Below are 16,131 nucleotides of genomic sequence, written 5' to 3'. Positions count from 1 at the left end.
AAGAGCAATCCGTGCACTTTAGGGCCACCGTAGATACCAAAACGAAAGTTAATAGTCTACCAATAACAGGAAATAGGAGTCAAAATAAAGTCTACTGCATGAAACGCAAATATTGCTATTAGTGTTGAAACATTCGATAAGCAGCCTTTCGATCTCAAAAAGGGAAATACAATGAATGTTGAGGTTGAGGTAGGCTACACAATTATAATTCTAGCGTCTATATCATGTTTGATAGTCCCGACTATTTATTCTGTCACTTTGCTCGCATGACGCGTCTTTTGAGCCAATGTAGTACTGTTGTAGGGCAAATAATAAATTTACCGTTATTGTGAGCCGACTATCAAAATTAATTATCAATCAAATTGTTGTTTATGAATTAAAACTATAAGATATGGTATTGTTATAGGACACACTTTTTTTGTCTTTGGTTACTGGTGCAGAGAAAGAGACATTATAGGAAATGCCCGCTCGCTAATTGGCCGCTGTACTGTGGAATCCTTGGAGTGAAACATTTACTTAATTATTTTCAAATGCCAAATCATAACTAACTTGTCTGTTTTGTTAACAAAGCTGGAAAAAAATGTCAGGCGATTCAGAGAGAAGTTCCATGGCAAGGTTGCCATTGACAAGGCAACAATACTAATGAGGCGATATCTTAACAACCATCACATGGTCGCCATGGAGGTGATTCTGATGAAGGATCGAGGTACATTGTTCCAATAATTTTACATTCTTTTTTTTACAAACACAGTGATGTTTGTAACTTTTAAGGGGCCGACAGTCTCTTGATATATTGCATTTGTTTTTGTGTCTGTGCAGACCTGGATGATGAAGATAGACGATGCCTACACAAAGACCTGGCTGTCAAGGTGGTTGATTCTGTGTGTGTGTGTGTGTGTGTGCGCGTGTGTGTGTTTGAGGTGTGTGAGTGTGTGTTGTCTTACTTGTAGGTGCATCAGGACAATGTCTGTTTACATAATTTGTTTAAACGTTGTCATGTGGTTTGGGCACAACCTGACTCCTCATTGGCCCCCCCAGAATGTCGTGGAGCGGCTCACTGCAGAGGAGCGACAACAAGCCTCGCCCCTGGTGCCACCTGCACAGGTTGGATAATGTAGGCGGATACAGGCGGATATAGGCGAATATAAGGAATGTATAACACAAGCAGGGACACCCGGTGTTTATAATTTAAGATCGGAATTCACTTTTTTGCCTGATACTTCATAATACACAGTAAACACAGTACCTACAGGTGTTACCAATAAAATCACACATCAATAATGACATCTGTCAAAGGGGGAAAGGGAAAAGTTGAAATACAACAAATGTCTCTGGTAGGGGAAATGTTGTTCACTACTGTATTTCATTCTAAATATGTAAACTTCAGACCCGAGCTGACAGACGAACGAAGGAGGACGAGGACATAAAGGTTTGTCATCCATGGCCATCATCCGTGGCCATGTTTCCCAAGTATTTATACAGATTTTCTTTGCCGTCGAGAACGCCTTAATACACCACCATCGAACATTAAAAAACGACCTCTAAGGAGATCACGTGTGTGCTTTTGAATCTGGCCAGGAACTGGGCCAGCGTTTACAGGTCCTGCCCCTCACGGAGAAGAACAAGCGCATGTTTGACAACGCTCAGCGCAACCTAACCCCCTCTGCCGTGCACCAGTTTGCCTGTCAGGCCTGCGACAAGGACTGGTGGCGTCGTGTGCCCCTGAGGAAGAGGGTATTGCACTCACCTTGCGTTCACTGCCCTCCGCTCAGTCCCAGTAACACGCTCGCACTTTAGACCGCGTTCCACGGCATGCATCTGTATATAGCATCTGTTTCGTGAGTGGCTACTATTTGTGAAATGATTTGATGGATTCACTCTTCAATCTTGGTCTTCGTCATCCATCCAGGTATCTCGATGTCATCTGTGCAAGCAGAAGTACGACCCTGTCCCTCAGAATAGGATGTGGGGTATCGGGCAGTTCAACTGCCTCGTCTGCGCTCGTGTCTTCAGGTAGAAGCTGTCCCGTGACTGTTCCCACGGGTTATTCCACATGTACGTCTATCGTTTACCAGATGTTGTTTCTCTCCCAGGGGATTTGGCCGCATGGATCTGGGCTCTCCTTGCTACAGGTGCAGGTCTCTGGTGATCCCGTCTGAAATCCTGCCTCCACTCCAGGGAAGGGTAGGAGAGCCTGGCAAGACACGGAACCCACACAGCTGCCTTGCTGAGGACTGCTACAACAGACAAGGTTACACACACACGTACACACATAGACTCATAGACACTCACAAGATTACACTGTAAGGGGTAACCCACACCCAACCCCCTCCAGCCCCCAACACCCTGATAAGGGGTTTACTCAAAACGTTTGAGGAAACTGATGACATCAAACTATTTAAATCATCTAATCTCTTGAGTAAATTCTGAAAAAAAAGACTATTCATTGAATAGATCTGTCTAAGTTATTAGTTACTTTAAGAAATTGCGTTGGATTACCCAAATAGTAATCTGTTTCCACAAAGGTTATGAGTATTCTGAACTGGGGGTTTACGGTGCATAGTCAAGCAGCTTTAGATGAAAACAAAATAAATGTAGGGTTAGGACTATAACCCCAACCCCAACACATACACATGCAAGGTTATGCACACACATTCAAACATGCACATACTGTACACACTCACATGGATGGAAAACAATGGATTGCTTTACAGTAGTTTGTTTATGCATCCACAATCATACCACGAAACGCAAAACATCGTTTAGCATGTGAACCCATACTTTAAAACTCGTTGACATCATAGACACATTTGAAACAAAATCACCAAGAGGTGACATAATTCCCACCAGCCTTGGCCGGGTTTCCCAGATTCGTTAAGAAGCTCTTAACGCTAAGAGCTTCTTAAGAATGTTCTTAGAGCGTTCTAGAGTGTTTTTCGAACGTTCTTAAGAAGCTGTTAGTGTTAAGAGCTTCTTAACGAAATCCGGGAAACCCGGCCCTGATCAGTGATGGCCTGTTCCCTGTTCCCCCAGAACCCCATGTCCCAGGGACAGAGTGTGTGCACCCACGCAGTCGCCAGGTCAACAGGAAGCCCAGGGTGGTGAACCCCAGCCCCTCCCACGACAGTTCCGGCTCCACGGTCAATACGTGTCTCAGCCAGGGCAGCCTGGACAACCTGTACGACCTCATCATGGACGACATCAAGGAGGAGAGCGACGACGAGAGCCGAGGAGGCCGCTCTCACGGCAGTGGCAGCATCAGCAGCTGAAGCAGCCGTTTGGGTTCTTTTTCTTCGCCGCGCTCCAAAACACAATCTCTTATTGATCCCAGAGGTGCCCCGTGTTTCAAGTGGTTCGAGGGAAACGAATGCTATCTCCTTCTCAACCTTTGACCTCAACGCTGAAAATCCGAAACATTTGATTGCTGTGACAGAGCCATTTTGTATGGCTCTGTCTTTCCTTTTTTGTCAAATCAAAAGGAAAACTCGACAATCAATTTTGTCCAATGATGGGAAATACTGTCCCTTTTATCTTAAGTGATTCTTTTTGCATTTTGCTGCTTATCTAAACTGGTTCATATGAACGTCTTCACAATGCGGGGCGGCTGTGGGCTCAGTGGGTACAGAGGGTGGTCTGTTAATCGCAAGGTTGGCGGTTCGATCCCCGACTCCTCCTAGGTCCTCCTTGAGCAAGACTCTGAACCCCAAGTTGCTCCCGATGGGCAGGCCGGCGCTTTGCATGGTAGCTCGCTGCAGTCGGTATGTGTGAGTGAGAGTATGAATGGTTGAATGAGAGGCAAACATTGTAAAGTGCTTTGAGTGCCGCTAAGGTAGAAAAGCGCTATATAAATGTAGTCCATTTACTATTCACAATGCCTCACTCACCCAAAGTTTAAAATCAGCGTTGTGTTCAACCAACAGTCGTGCTTTGTTCGGTACACACTGTTTAGTACATTGTCATGTGAGAGAATGAATATGATCTTTCGTGGGATCGTGTTGTATTTTCCCATAGTCCTGCACTCACAGAAAGAACATGTTCAACAGTTCCAGTTGTATTCTGTCAGCCCTGCTCAAGTTTCTTTCCACATTCATTTTAATTTAAAGCTTAACACCATTCATTAAAAGCTTTCTTTTTGGTTGTAAATGACATAACGTGTCAAGTATCCAATTCTTTTCTTTATAGAATGGTATGCAGCTGCAACCAAACACTGGCAATCAAGGGCTATACAATACATAAACAGTGTGTGTCTCACTTTTCCAAATTAAACCAAAACATGAACATCGGCAAGAGGACAACCAGGTGAAGATGACCAGGTCATCAACAGACACAAAATCACACTTTCATAACCGCAGCTGATCAGATTGTCTCTGAAGTTCTAAATCAGGCCCCTGTTTCCATGGCACCTGTGGGCGTGGTGGTGGAGCTCCGTGTTCCTTTATTCACAGCAGAATTCTTTACAGGGATTTAAGCTCTAGGGACCACCAGAACAACGCATGACAACCTTTTTAGAACATGTATCGTGAGACCTGTGGTAATCCAAAGCATGAAATTGAACCTTCACGTGTACACCCTCTTAGTGTTGTCCTTTGGTGGGAATCCTTTGTTACTGCTAGACAATGAAGAATCTCTAATCCCAAGGAAGTCATTGAAGATAAATTACATTCAATACTGTGAAGCATGGTGTTGTGGGAACATGCCAAATGTCTCTGAAAAATATTTGTCATAGATGACAGTTCAAGAAACTAACCTGCAGTAAATTGTTGATGTAAATCAAGGCATGGCATTGTTGTCTCCAGCTGTGACACAAAATTGAATTTCTACCATGATTTAATTTACAGCCGACCAGATTTGGGGGTTTATAATTATCTTTGGGTAAACTGCTGTTTCCCTGGTGTGTTTTCTGAATGTGATTTCAGTAGATGTAGCTGACAGTTCTGTGATGTTGGGTGAGTGGCCAGAGTTTGTAGGCTACCAGATGAGACCAATTAAAGATCTTTAAGATTAGTGGTTCTGGTACTGAACATCAGATTGTAGGCTTACATAAGAGACATTTTCTTTCATGGTTCCCCTGGAACAGAAAAATGATGGTCATCAGCCATTGAGATCTTGATGATATTATTGTTAATAGTTGTGTCTGTAGTGAATTTATAATACAAACAGACCTGATTGGTTCTAAAGGTGAAACTTTGCTTACAAAACAGCATCCTCACTTGTACACGTGATCAAACCTGTTTCACACACTCTCTCTTTCTCGCAGCTCTGCAGGATCGTTTACTCATACTGTCCATCACATTTTTCAACTTGGTACACAAAGACGTGTTTCGTAAGATAGTCATTTGTTCAGGGTGTGTCTCCCAGGTTTGGGGAGGGGCCAACGTTACTTTCATAACCTAAATCATTTAAATAGTGGCTCCAGTCCAACCATTCTAACACTTCCGAGGGTACTGTAAACATTTAACTATTTTAACAAACACAACAATCTTCGTCAAAATGTAAGTAGAAACTTGAGTTTAGTGTTGATTCAAATATTTTAAAGCTGTCGTTGTACGAAATGTTTTGATTTACTTTCTTACAATGTTAAAAGATGGATGATGTCTCTAAAAAGTGCAAACAGTACTGTATATCCGAAATGCAATCTTTTTGGGAAAGCAATCAACAGCCTTTATGTTTTACATCAGTATTTAGTTAAATGAGTGATTCATTCTGTTTCCTGTGATGACACTAAACTTCATTGTGTTTGTGTGTCAGGGTTTTTCTTGCGGGGTTGGCTGGCTTGCTGCTGGTGTTGACAGTAGAGGCCAGGGTTGGGTAAGCTGTTACTTACTTGTGCACACCAGGTGGGTATTCCAGAAAGCAGGTTATGAGGCATACCCCGGGTGAGTTAACTCCACAGCTGACACCTAGCATTGCAGCAACATTGCCAGTAAGTTACTGCAACATTGTGCGTCAGCTGGAGAGTTAATTTACCCGGTGATGTCGCATAAACTACTTTCTGGAATACCTCCCAGGACCACACTTCTGACGAGATTTGCTTAATCCTGCATTGTATTCTTAACCTTATTAGCAGTTTTCATGTCATTGAGTTGGATTTTTCTTTGTTTTTTTTCAGGGACTCCTCTGAGTCAGCCTTCTGTACTGAGACTAAAGAATGTCTTCTGTATGACCTGGTTTGTGAGAGTGACGGCTATGAAGTGAGTCTGGTGCTACAGTAGAAATTAAGTCACTTTGTCAAAGTAGGAAATACATTTCCACTCAACAAAACACTGAACTCACTCTTGTGCTGGACAGTATCTGTACCCATCACCCAAGCGCAGCTCACCACTGAGTGTTTGTGATTGTCCCCCAGCTGCGTCACTATGGACCCACCAAGTGGGTGACAACGGAGCAGGATTCCTACTTTATGGAAATGGCCCTCGGAACCCTCTTCAGAAGACTCTTCAAATACATCAACGGGTCCAATGAGGCTGGTGCGTGGGTGCATTTCTGTGTGCAGAAATGAGCGCAATCAACGCAATCTTCACACGCAATACTGATCTACATGTACCCAACGTGTTCAACATTGTCTTGACATGATTCCTTTCCCAACAGGTGTGAAAATTGACATGACCGCTCCTGTGATTATCACAATGCAGGAAAAGCAGAGTATGTGGAAAGTGACCACCTACACCATGAGTTTCCTGCTGCCGTCTGCCCACCAGAGTGCTCCTCCCAAACCAACCGATGACAAGGTAACTGATGTGGTATCCTAGGTATAGGTATAGGTATAACTCAGTGGTAGAGGCTGCAGATGGAGAGGACTCGGGTTTGTCTCCATTGTGTTTCATTGATTATTGTCATCCTAAACACACTGAATAAAGAATGAGGGGGAAATTATGAGATCAAGTGCAGTGTAATAGAAGCAACAGACTTTCCCTTGGTTTGTTTACTGGCTAAGGCAGTGTTGACCATAATACCATTGAATTAACATAGCATAAATGAATATCCCGCAAACTCGGAACAGTTTAGGTTTTGGATTTCTTTTGTCATCTTAACGACAGTCGATGACATGTTTGAGACAGTATCATCCGCTTGCTGCAGACGTATGGGTTGTAACTGTGAGATCCGGATGACTCCTGTCCTCTCCAGGTGTTCTTCACAGACATGCCAGACATGAAAGTATACGTGAGGAGCTACGGTGGGTGGATGATGTCCCTGTCATCCAAGATCCAGTCCAGCCTCCTGTCCAGAGAGCTAGACAGTCTCGGGGCCACGTACAACAAAGGCTTCCACTACGCTGTGGGATACGACAGGTGAGAAAGTAAAACGTTTGTCCAAATGTGATCCTCAAATTCATTTCACGTTTCAAGTGCTAAAGTCGTATATGTGTATCTGTAATTATTTGTGTGGGTGCGCTCGTGTGCTTGTGTGTGTGTGTGTGTGTATTACAGCCCAATGAAGATTATGAACAGGCACAATGAAGTCTGGTATGTGGCTGAAGGGAAGCCAATGTGCCCTGCTCCTGAGGACCCAACCTCCGCCTGAGCGTCATCTCCTTAACAGATCAAGCTGTCAGTTTGGACACTGTCAACAGCAGTGTTGGGCAAGTAGTCTTGATACTGTGGCATATTATCCCCAACCAATATATAAACAACCATGTTAGATAAACACTTTTCATTAATCAATCAATTTTGTCTAATGTGAATGTCACACATTTTATCTCAAAATGATCTTACTCTTTGCTCCTCCTGCTCGGGTAGAGTAGATGCAATGTAGTGCAAGTGAATTACAAGTAAATGTCATTGCCTACAGCACAACGACAGCACTTTAAAATGTGTTGTCAAATCAACTGTATGTTAAACAGTCAAGACATGAGGTTTCAGAATTGTTTCAGCATTCTGATTGAAAATTTTGAATGGAGTTATGTGTACTTTGCTCTGAAGGAAAATAAAATCTCAAATCTTTCTAACTATTTCGACAGTCCCAGCTCAAGTTTGTTTCTGTACTGTCTGTCACGCGAACCAAAGCCTTCAGTTTATCAGATTCACTTCTATAGTCTTTGTAGACTAATACACCCCTGTAACTATACACAATCAATCCAGGGTTATTATAATGAATAAACTGTACCTTTCTCACTTCCAATAAATTCTGAAACCGACACAAGAACACATCAGGAAGAGGACAACCACGAGACAATGACCAACTCATCCACAAAGACAAAGTCACACTTTCATGCTTGCGGCTGATCACAAAGGCTACTGTTCTAAATCAGAGCTCCGTTTCCACGGTACCTTCTGCCACGACTGGATGTCAGCTGGGCCTCTCTCCACAACTCCACCTTCTATTCATTCATTTCTTTTCTCATTCTTTTGTTTATACATTTAATCCGTCCTTTGGTCAAATTAACCAATGGACCCAGTTAATTCAATCATGTGCAGTATAGTGAGACTTTGGGACAGAGCAGGAATCTCAACCTTCACATGCACACGGGTAACAACTGATTCAAAGCAAAGGAATAGTATTCATGTGAGAGAAAAGTATATCATGTTGTGGCACTCTTAGTAACAGCAGTATCTTCTCCCAGCCAGATGATAGGCTAGGCTGCAAGAAAGAATCTAAAGAGGGGGAGGCCATGTTGAAACATGTGGTTGCAGTCTCATTTCATTGTTTAATACCTGGGCTATTACTGTTCTTTTCATGTTTAGGTTTTGTTTGCTAAATGATGCTGAGATGAACTACCACTTTAAGAAAGCTGCACGGGAGAAGGGGTGCTCCCCACAGTAAATGCGTCAAATCTCTGAAGCTAGGACAAATCGTTTTGCAAGGTCCATACCAAGGACATATGCCAAGTTTAAGCCGATGTTGTGTTTGGTCTATTTGTTTGTTTTCGTTTTATCAACCCTTGACCAACATGTTTTCACTTCTTCTAATGTTTTACTCTGCCCGATGCCGTCCTGCATTATTTTGCTTGCAAGGCCAACCTCGCACACCACGTAACTCCTCCATTTGTGAATCTTTATCGCTACTGAACATGGAGAAACCACAGAAGATGAATTTCCCTTAGTGAAATGGGATGAAAGTTTTACATTGTCTCCAAGCAAAAATGTGTGTGAAAAACGATCCGCAGAATCTTTTTTATTCAACTGATACTAGCAAGGGAGAGAGAAAAGAGAAGGAAGACCGAATCAAGACTCACTCCAAGATGTTGTTGCAGTATATTGCTGATGTAAATCAAGGAATGCATTTTATGTCCAGCTGTGACACAGAGTTTCATTTTAAGCATTAGTAATGCCATACCCTACCAGACTCAAGGATTTACAAATATCCTTGGTTGAGCTATTGTGTTTCCCTGCTGTGTTTGCACAGTGTGCTGTCTGAAAGCCAGTCGTTTGTGCTGACCTTTCTGTGATGAAATAATCCATGTGTGAGCCCAGGACATAGGTCATTTAAAGCAGCATACACCATACAGGACATATCTTGACCTGAGATTTGTGCCAAAAGCACTGAATGGGTCTCATGGGTTTACATGAGAGAAAAGATCATTCAAGGTTTTTCCACTGAAGCTCAACCATCCAAGTTAGGCTGATCTCCCACTGAGCTCAAGAAGGGGTGCAGCTGTCCACACAACATGAAAGTCGGGTTCAATGTTGTTATCATGTTAGACTTTGAATCCAGCCATGTTTGTGGTTATCACTCAAAAACACTATTTTTCCACCCCGCCAATAGACTATTTGTCCCTCTCCCCTCAGGCAGGAGGCTGCGCAGCATCAGAACCAGAACAACCAGGTTAAAGAACAGCTTCTTCCCAGAAACTGTCAGACTTTTTCCAGAACGGACAAACTGAACTTTTGTCCTAAAAGTTACACTGCATTGTATTACTATGCTGCTAATTTCTCAGTTGTTTTGTATGTATCTGTGTGTGTATGATTGGTTATCTGTATTTATTGTATTTATTTATTATGAGTAATTTAGTTGTTTATTTGTGAATGGTTTTAACCTCAGTACCTAATTTCGTTCCAGCACCATGTACCATGGTACCATGCTTTGTAATGACAATAAAAATATTCTTATCCTTATCCTAAATTGACATTATCCAACAATGAAGGTTTGATTACTATGCAGTATCTAAACAGTCTAAACTTGCCTCAAGTTCTTCTCTCTTTTGGTACTGAGTGATATGGAAGGAAGATGAATATTAATATAATGTTAAAGGGTTCACTTTGTAGTGAGGTCACAATGCAAACAGACCCTTGGGTAGTTTGTTCTAAAGGTGAAAATATTCTCTTACGAAAGAGCTGTCTCACACACGTGACTAAACTTGTTCCACATTCTCTCGCCCAGCTCTGCAGGATTGCCGACTAAAACTGACCATGACACATAATTCAACTTTGCACAAAAAAAACTCATAGATCCCCCTTTGATTCTGCTCCTCAAAGGCGGTCACTTGTTAAGGGCATGTGTTATAAGTTTGGAGGAGGGACCAGTGTTACTTTTGTAACCCAAGTCATTTAAATAGTGTCTCTGCTCCATCCATTCTGTACACTTTCTTGAAGAATTGCACACTTTTGACTGTTTGGACAAACACAACTGCATTCTTGATAAAAATGTGAGTAGAAATGAGAGTTGAATCTTTGTATCAAATGTTTTGGTTTGTGTAGAGCTATTGTTAAATGAGGGATAATGTTTCCATAACTGATAATACATCTGAAGCTCTTTGTGGTGATCACAGTGAAGTAATAATAAATATAACTACATTTGGTAGTGTATAACCTTGTTTTTACAATAACGCCTTAGTTATAGTAAATATCCTTACAGTGTGGCATTTGGTATTGATTCAGTCTGTTGATGTACTAATGGTGAATTGTCTCTGTGCATGATTGTGTGTGTGTGTGTCATTGTTTGTGTTGCGTGTGCCTGTATGTGCCTGACACTGTATATGGTGTCAGGGTCTTTCTTGCAGGGTTGGCTGGCTTGCTGCTGGTGTTGACAGTAGAAGCCAAAATTGGGTAAATTGTAACTTACCATCAGCAAACATAAGGATCACTGTGATTATATCACTCAACCAAGGGACGTGTATCACTTTACCTTTTCTGTGATTATATCACTTAAATTGTGTAGTTTAAAGGCAGGGTAGGTATGTTTAGCAAAACTTGCAACATTTTGGCTTGAGTTTGAAAGTATCCAACCCCAAATATCTCACCAACTCCCTTCAAAGCCACTCCCCCAGAACACATGAACGCACTGCATTTGGTCCAAACGCAAGGATTGGTGGTGTTAATTACAGTCCTGCAACCGCCACATATACCATATTTATTTTATTTGAATGTCATAACATTTGATTTATTGATTGCTATCAGCATCCAAAGTTCATTTCAACAAGTATGACAAAAAATGCTTCTCAAAAACATTACCAATCTTGGCTTTAGCAATATGGACACGTGTGGGTTGTATACAGTTTGAGTCTATTGAGAAATAATAATCCTTAAAAGCCAATCTGTTTTGCAAATGTCTTTTCAGGAACTCAGATCAACCGACAAGCTTCTGTACTGAGACTAAAGAATGTCTTCTGTACGATCTGGTTTGTGAGGGTGACGGCTATGAGGTGAGCCTGCTGCTACAGTCGGAATTAGGAAGTCCTTGTATTCAGTGCATTTCCTCTGAACCCACTCTTGTGCTGTACACTATTTGTACCAATCACCGAGGGACAGTGTTTGTGATTGTCTTCCAGGTGCGTCACTATGAATCCGCCAAATGGGTGACAACAGAGCAGAAATCCTACATTATGGAAGTCGCAATGGCAACAGCCTTTGGAAGACTCTTCAAATACATCACTGGCTCAAATGAGGCTGGTGTGTGTGTGTGTGTGCATGTATGTAACCCAATTTTAATATCTGTGTATCCAAAACAAGTATTGTCTTAACATGATTTTTTCCCCCCAACAGGTATAGAAATTGACATGACAGGTCCAGTGCTTATCAAAACAGAAGAGACAGGCAATTTGTGGGATCCGACCACCTACACCATGAGTTTCCTGCTGCCATCTGCCCACCAAAGTGCTCCTCCCAAACCAACTGATGAAACGGTAGAAGCAGAGATCACTTAGTGTTTTGTTGTTTATATGTTCTCCCCCGACTGACTCCATTGATTTTTGAATCATTCCTCCTGCAGGTGTTCTTCACAGACATGGCGGACATGAAAGTTTATGTGAGGAGCTATGGGGGGTGGATGTTGTTTGTGTCAGACAAGCTCCACTCTCACCTTCTGTCGACAAAGCTGGACAATGTCGGGGCTACTTACGACAAAAACTATCATTACGCTGTGGGATATGACAGGTGAGGAAACGTTCTTGTCAAAATGTCCTCCTATTAGTTCTACTTGATACTGTAACATTTTGTTTTTGTGTATTTTGTGTGTGTTTACATATGTGTGTGTGTGTGTGTGTGTGTGTATGTGTTACAGCCCAAGGAAAATGTTGAACAGGCACAATGAGGTCTGGTATGTGGCTGAAGGAGAACCAGTGTGCTCATCTCCTGAGACCACACCCTCCTCTTGATCACAGTCCTAAGAGATCAAGCAGTTTGGAGATTCTTTCGTAGAAACGTGTTACCAGCATGAAAATATGAAGCACCTGAAAAGGAACGACACGTTTATCACATCACGTAAAACGAAAATGTCACGTATCCAATTACGTCCAATAAAATAAGTATTAGCATGACTTCATGGAGTTTTGGGGTGTGATTGCCCAAATGTAGTCAACTGTATACAGTGTTGTGTATGAACATGACCAGGATGATAATAACATGATGTATTTTAAATATGACTTTTCTTTTCATCTTTGTTGTCTCATTGGTGATTTTCCATGTTTGGATGCCAATGTTCTTTCTGAGACAGAGAATGAACACTGGGACTAAAACTGTCTTCAGCTTCACGTCAACATTCAAAATCAGTTGAGTGGTTAAAGGGGAGTCATCTGTTTACTTGGGATCACTTTAGTACATGTATTCATTACTTTTATTAACCAAATCCTTATCAGTCATTTCCATCCCACTTACACAGTGGGCCAGAGTTAGTGGCCAGAGTACTATGTAATTATGTGGAGAAAGATACTTTTTCCCAAATAATTTCCACAGTTATTTTTTCAAGTGCCAAGTTTTGGGTTATGCCACCAGATGGCAGTACAAGGCATCGCTCCAACACAAACTTGTGCTGTGATACATATACGTATCCAGAAATCTGAACAAACGTTCTTTAAGTTACTTAAGTACTTCACCTTTCCTTTCAATATCATTCAATGTAATTATCATCACATGCAATAGAATGGAAGAGGTCTAGCCGTTCATGAATCCCATAATGCACATCTAGTCTGATGACGAGCGAGTGATATAACCAATCACCCTTGGACTGCTTTATCTGCTTAGGCGTCAGTGAGCTCCTAATTGAGACTACCTGTACTTAGGACAGCTGATGGGTGTGGCATTATCTGGTTCCATCTGTGGGTTGACATAGAGTGAAAGATAAGATAAGGCAAATGTGGTGTCCCTATATTCTCTTAATCTATAAATATTCTGGTCACCAAGTGAATAACTTTAAGTATTGGTTAAGTGTACAGTGATTTGATACCTGTAGGACTCATTTTTGTTGAGGTGAATCCATTTGTTGTTACATTCAGTAAATATCTGGGTTGCTTTGCTCCAGTTCTACGAGTGTGAGAATGGGAGTTGTAGTAATGGACTGCTGTCAACAGTGAGCTCTTATCTTATCAGTGATGTTCCAGGATGACTGGTTATTACTGTACTGATTTCACAGCCTGTATGTCTATTTAGGATACCAGCAGGCCTCCCTCCCTATATTCTCTCTCCCCCCATCTCTCTCTCCCTCTCCCCCTCCCCCTAAATTATCGCACATTCTACCTATGCTCTTGCGCCGTTAGCAAGCTAAACTTGTTTACATGCCTACAGGCTAGGTGTTACTAGTAACAGTTACTAGCAATGCTAACGTATCCTGTATCAAGCACCTGCCTTTTTCTCCAGTTCTTTCAAATAGATTAGCTATCTAGACAGGCGTTAGCAATAAGCCAGTCTGCTGTTCGTTTTCTGGCTATTTTTCGGAAGCAATTCCCTTCTAATGCTGACTACAGCTAGTCTAGCTAGAGTCATTTGATGTGTGTAGAAACTTATTTAGCATTTTACCTGGTATGCTATATACAGGAAACTTTAGCATTGCTAATAACTGTTAGCACAACATCATAGGCCTAACTGTCCTTGAAGCTTGCGGTTGCAATGAGCATACGGTCGGAACAGCACCTCTTTCCAGGTTCAGCTTCCTAGCAAATCCTGCTTGCAATTGTCCAAGGTTGTCAAAACTGTCTTGGGTGAAATATTCAGAGCAAATCAATGATTGAGTGGACCGCCAGACCGGTAGCTTTGTTGAAAAGCTAGCGCTTTACAGCCAAATTTTTTCTTTTTGAGATTTGAATAGGAAAGAGGTGTCAATGGACTTTGATATTCACGGTATGTTCATTTTACCCACCGAACTGTCGTTATTCAACTATGAAAAGGTAAAATCGGTTTTGCAGTCAATTGCCCCTTTTAAGCGCACGTGTTATAAGTTTGAAGGAGGGACCAGTGTTACTTTTGTAACCCAAGCATAGAGTTAATATAACTAGAGACAGCTACTTCTGTCTTCCAAGATGGCGTCCCCATTCATTTCTATGAAAAGTGCTCAATGGCGCAGTGAGGCAAGCGAGAGCGCAAAATGGGCCGCGCCATCTTTCCAGACCGACTCGTCCGGTCTTGCGCAGAAGCTTGTTCCTTGCTCCGAAACTCTTTTTGTTTTAATGTGTTTATTTTAATTATTGCAATATAAAAAACAAGATATTATACAGACACGTGCTCATCACATCAACCATAATACAACAGCAACTAGACAATATCAGCAAAATAATATAAAATACAAAATAAATAAAAATACAGATGACATGTATCTTACATTAGTTGGAAGCAAAAATTCAGTAGAAAAAAAGGATTATTGCTCCGAAACTCGTGCATGCTTGCAACTAGCTATATACGTCATACTTTGCGACAACCAGTCGCGAGCTTGTGAGCTGAAGCTAAGGCATAGCAGAAAACCGTCAGAATGTGGTACAAGTCCGATCAAGAAGCAGATAGCCTACATGTGAACGTTACGAAGATCAATACTATTAGTACTGTAGTATTATACGTACAGGGCCTATACGTTGTTCTTTTTGCTTCGTGTTTATTGTTTGACTGCTGTATTGTGTCGGGTAAATAAACTGTAAACTTATAGCTATCTTGCTCCGTCGTTGTTCTAGCTTTGCAAAGCAAGCTAAATTAAGCCTATAGCCTACCTATTACAATGATTATGAGTGTTGTTTACTATTACTAACTTATTGTTAACGCCATCGTTGTGTGTTGACATAAGTTGACAAGTTATAACAATATAACGACCATATTGTGGCTATATCAGACATGATTTATTCATATTCGTCTTTGCTCTAGTGATGTTACGCTCGATACCGTGCTCACGAAGCGGTATCGACCTTTCGAAACAATTTGTACCGATACAAACGTGTCGAGCGTAGCTTCAAATGGCCAAAAACCACGTGATCAGAGTCGAAGTGTCGAGCAGCTGAGACAAACGGCGTTTATTTCTAACGCTTACAAGACATCAGACATCACTAATATTCGTATGTTATAAAGAGGAGACATAGGCCTATTTAAGGACACTACATTCAATGACAGAACCAGAGATACAGGTAGATTGCCAGAGCTAGATAGACAGAGATAGATACAAATATGAGATAGTAGGTGTACATAAGCACATAGCCTACATCTTTCTCTAGTTTTACCAGCCTTCAAGTGTGGCCATCCTTTTCCCGGTTGCAAAAGCATGTTCCAAAACCTTACCCGCTAGCTTACATTATCATCTAGTAATATATTCTTTTAGCATATACTTCTACTAAAACGGGATGAGGGGATGCGATCTCACAACATATGAGTGAGCAGGTTGCGCTCTTACCACGAAGCCATACACAGTTGAGGAATATGTGTAATTAATGTTACAAGAACCCTAAAAATAAATATCATAAACGTAAGGTAGCCTAGCAAAGACGTTACGTTGTTTATAATACAACAA

General features: G+C 41.6%; 3 protein-coding genes across 6 annotated transcripts; all 3 read left to right on the top strand.

The window, feature by feature from the left end:
- The first annotated feature begins 30 nt into the window (after positions 1 to 30).
- Positions 31 to 4,151, top strand: shfl (shiftless antiviral inhibitor of ribosomal frameshifting). 3 transcript variants are annotated; one of them, XM_084678382.1, is made up of 9 exons: positions 31 to 189; positions 571 to 706; positions 820 to 869; positions 1,039 to 1,104; positions 1,388 to 1,429; positions 1,579 to 1,734; positions 1,910 to 2,013; positions 2,094 to 2,251; positions 3,034 to 4,151. In XM_084678382.1, the coding sequence occupies exons 1-9, from the start codon at positions 172 to 174 to the stop codon at positions 3,267 to 3,269; spliced, it is 966 nt and encodes a 321-aa protein (XP_084534508.1). In that variant the 5' UTR covers positions 31 to 171; the 3' UTR covers positions 3,270 to 4,151. The 3 variants fall into 3 exon arrangements, with proteins under 3 accessions (XP_084534508.1, XP_084534510.1, XP_084534509.1); XM_084678384.1 differs by lacking the exon at positions 1,579 to 1,734; XM_084678383.1 differs by lacking the exon at positions 31 to 189 and having other exon boundaries at positions 573 to 706; positions 1,039 to 1,114.
- Positions 4,152 to 5,187: 1,036 nt separating this feature from the next.
- LOC146253347 (heme-binding protein 2-like) lies at positions 5,188 to 10,024 on the top strand. 2 transcript variants are annotated; one of them, XR_014731773.1, is made up of 8 exons: positions 5,188 to 5,492; positions 5,749 to 5,808; positions 6,110 to 6,191; positions 6,347 to 6,467; positions 6,589 to 6,728; positions 7,126 to 7,289; positions 7,428 to 7,583; positions 9,730 to 10,024. XR_014731773.1 is itself a non-coding variant. In XM_084677896.1 (7 exons), coding segments are annotated over exons 1-7 (663 nt in total). In that variant the 5' UTR covers positions 5,189 to 5,490; the 3' UTR covers positions 7,522 to 7,948. The 2 variants fall into 2 exon arrangements, 1 of the variants encoding a protein (XP_084534022.1); XM_084677896.1 differs by lacking the exon at positions 9,730 to 10,024 and having other exon boundaries at positions 5,189 to 5,492; positions 7,428 to 7,948.
- Positions 10,025 to 10,436: 412 nt separating this feature from the next.
- LOC146253346 (heme-binding protein 2-like) lies at positions 10,437 to 12,808 on the top strand. The gene is made up of 7 exons (XM_084677853.1): positions 10,437 to 10,582; positions 10,923 to 10,982; positions 11,494 to 11,578; positions 11,705 to 11,825; positions 11,919 to 12,058; positions 12,145 to 12,308; positions 12,436 to 12,808. Coding segments are annotated over exons 1-7 (666 nt in total). The 5' UTR covers positions 10,437 to 10,580; the 3' UTR covers positions 12,530 to 12,808.
- Positions 12,809 to 16,131: the final 3,323 nt, after the last annotated feature.

The sequence above is a fragment of the Hypomesus nipponensis genome, chromosome 17 (genome assembly GCF_054491055.1).
Source record: "Hypomesus nipponensis isolate SF chromosome 17, ASM5449105v1, whole genome shotgun sequence".
NCBI lineage: Eukaryota > Metazoa > Chordata > Actinopteri > Osmeriformes > Osmeridae > Hypomesus > Hypomesus nipponensis.
The sequence above is the reverse complement of the archived record's forward strand: the minus strand, read 5'-3'. Positions and strand labels throughout refer to the sequence as shown.

Coding starts and splice junctions, on each gene's coding strand:
- shfl (XM_084678382.1), top strand. Junction 870..1,038: donor ACAAAGACCTGGCTGTCAAG/GTGGTTGATTCT, acceptor TGGCCCCCCCAG/AATGTCGTGGAGCGGCTCAC. Junction 2,252..3,033: donor GGACTGCTACAACAGACAAG/GTTACACACACA, acceptor CTGTTCCCCCAG/AACCCCATGTCCCAGGGACA.
- LOC146253347 (XM_084677896.1), top strand. Junction 5,809..6,109: donor ACAGTAGAGGCCAGGGTTGG/GTAAGCTGTTAC, acceptor GTTTTTTTTCAG/GGACTCCTCTGAGTCAGCCT. Junction 6,468..6,588: donor CAACGGGTCCAATGAGGCTG/GTGCGTGGGTGC, acceptor CTTTCCCAACAG/GTGTGAAAATTGACATGACC.
- LOC146253346 (XM_084677853.1), top strand. Junction 11,826..11,918: donor CACTGGCTCAAATGAGGCTG/GTGTGTGTGTGT, acceptor TCCCCCCAACAG/GTATAGAAATTGACATGACA. Junction 12,059..12,144: donor CCAAACCAACTGATGAAACG/GTAGAAGCAGAG, acceptor TTCCTCCTGCAG/GTGTTCTTCACAGACATGGC.